Source organism: Bison bison, unplaced genomic scaffold, assembly GCF_000754665.1.
Source record: "Bison bison bison isolate TAMUID 2011002044 unplaced genomic scaffold, Bison_UMD1.0 scf7180017864384, whole genome shotgun sequence".
NCBI lineage: Eukaryota > Metazoa > Chordata > Mammalia > Artiodactyla > Bovidae > Bison > Bison bison.
In genome coordinates, this window is record NW_011494956.1 from 2871885 (window position 1) to 2873399 (window position 1515).

The 1515-nt window shown below is 55.5% G+C and overlaps 1 protein-coding gene across 1 annotated transcript in view; it reads right to left on the reverse strand.

Moving 5' to 3' along the window:
• Positions 1-87: 87 nt before the first annotated feature.
• ZIC1 (Zic family member 1) overlaps positions 88-1515 on the reverse strand; it is a 4339-nt gene continuing 2911 nt past the window's right edge. The window contains exons 4-5 of the mRNA XM_010858290.1: positions 996-1159; positions 88-285 (exon numbers count right to left, since the gene is read on the reverse strand). Coding sequence (XP_010856592.1) covers positions 88-285; positions 996-1159 — 362 coding nt within the window. The remainder of the gene's footprint in view (positions 286-995; positions 1160-1515) is intronic.

Below are 1515 nucleotides of genomic sequence, written 5' to 3' on the forward strand. Positions count from 1 at the left end.
TGCTCAGGGTTCTTTCAGTTATGTGTTGTATACGCGTGTGTGCTCAGTCTCTTAAATAGGGTTTTGTTCGGTGTTTTGTTTCTGATTTTAAACGTACCATTCGTTAAAATTGGAAGAGAGCGCGCTGTGGCCGGCTGTGTGGTGGACCGCGGAGGATGAGGGCGACAGGGAGCTGGTGGTCGGGTTGTCTGTGGAGGGAGACACGATGGTGGGCGGCGTGGAGGACTCGTAGCCCGAGCTGGCGGCAGGCGAAGGTTGCGAGCCCTGCGAGGAGGATTCATGGACCTGCGGGAATAAAGTCGCGTTTTTACGGAGATAAAGAGCCGCCACGGCGGCCGCTAAGGGAGCATGAAGGCTGAGCGCTGCCTGCAGTCCCCCAACCCCCTACCCCGGAGCCCTGGATCCCCTTGAACTCCAGGGAGGCCCGACCCGTGGGACTTGGGCTTGGTTGCCCCGCCTCGGCGCGCTGCAGAGACCCGGCTCCAGGAAAGGACAGTGCCCCCAACTACCCCCGACTCACAAAAGAAAACAGATCTGGGAAGCAGGAGGCTGGATGTGAGGCGAGCCCGAGATGGTGTCCCCCCCACACACACGCTCCCCAGCAGCCGCTGAAATTTGCTGGCTCAGGGTTAGGTGAGCCAGCACTCAGGCCCGCGCGCAAGACCCCAACTCCGTGCAGGCGCTGCCAGCCAAGCCGCCGAGGCCGCAGCTTCGGCAGCATCATCCAGCCGGGACTGTCCTGGCTCCCCCTCAGTCGCAGCCTCTGCTCGCTTCTTTTGACTTTCATTATTAAACAGTAAATTTAGAAGGGCCTTGGGTACCCACATCCCCTTTTCCAGCCCCCGCCCTTTCTGCGCAGTCTGCAAAGAGGAATCGTGGCCTTTCCGCCTCTGCCGGCTCCTGCCACAGCCCAGCTGCCACTCGCCGCCAGACCCCGGCCGAAGAGCTGCGAGGGCTCCTGGCTCCAAGGCGGGCGGCGAGAGCGCGGCGATTACCTTCATGTGTTTGCGTAGCGAGCTGGGGTGCGTGTAGGACTTGTCGCACATCTTGCAAAGATAGGGCTTGTCGCTTGTATGCACGTGCATGTGCTTCTTGCGATCGCTGCTATTGGCAAAGCGTCGGTCGCAGCCCTCGAACTCGCACTTGAAGGGCTTCTCCCCTGGTGCGAAAGGCGAGAAACAGAGAGGTCTGATTAGAACAAACCCCGCGGCTCTTAAAAAAAAAAAAAAAAAAAACAAATATTAACAGTAAAGACAAAAATGAAAAAAAGCAGCGGCTCAGGGTTAGGACTTTTCAAGCTCAAAACCCGGGTCGTTAATGAAATCATATATCTGCGTTGGAATTATAAACATCTGAACTATTTTAACTCAATCCAATTAGATCCAGATTTTACTATATTATTATTATTATTATTATTGGTGGTGGTGGTGGTGGTAGTTTTTTAGATCCCAGAGTAGCAGCAGGTCTGGCTGCAGGTTTTTAGGCCCGGGGCTATACAGATAACTCCGGGAAGCT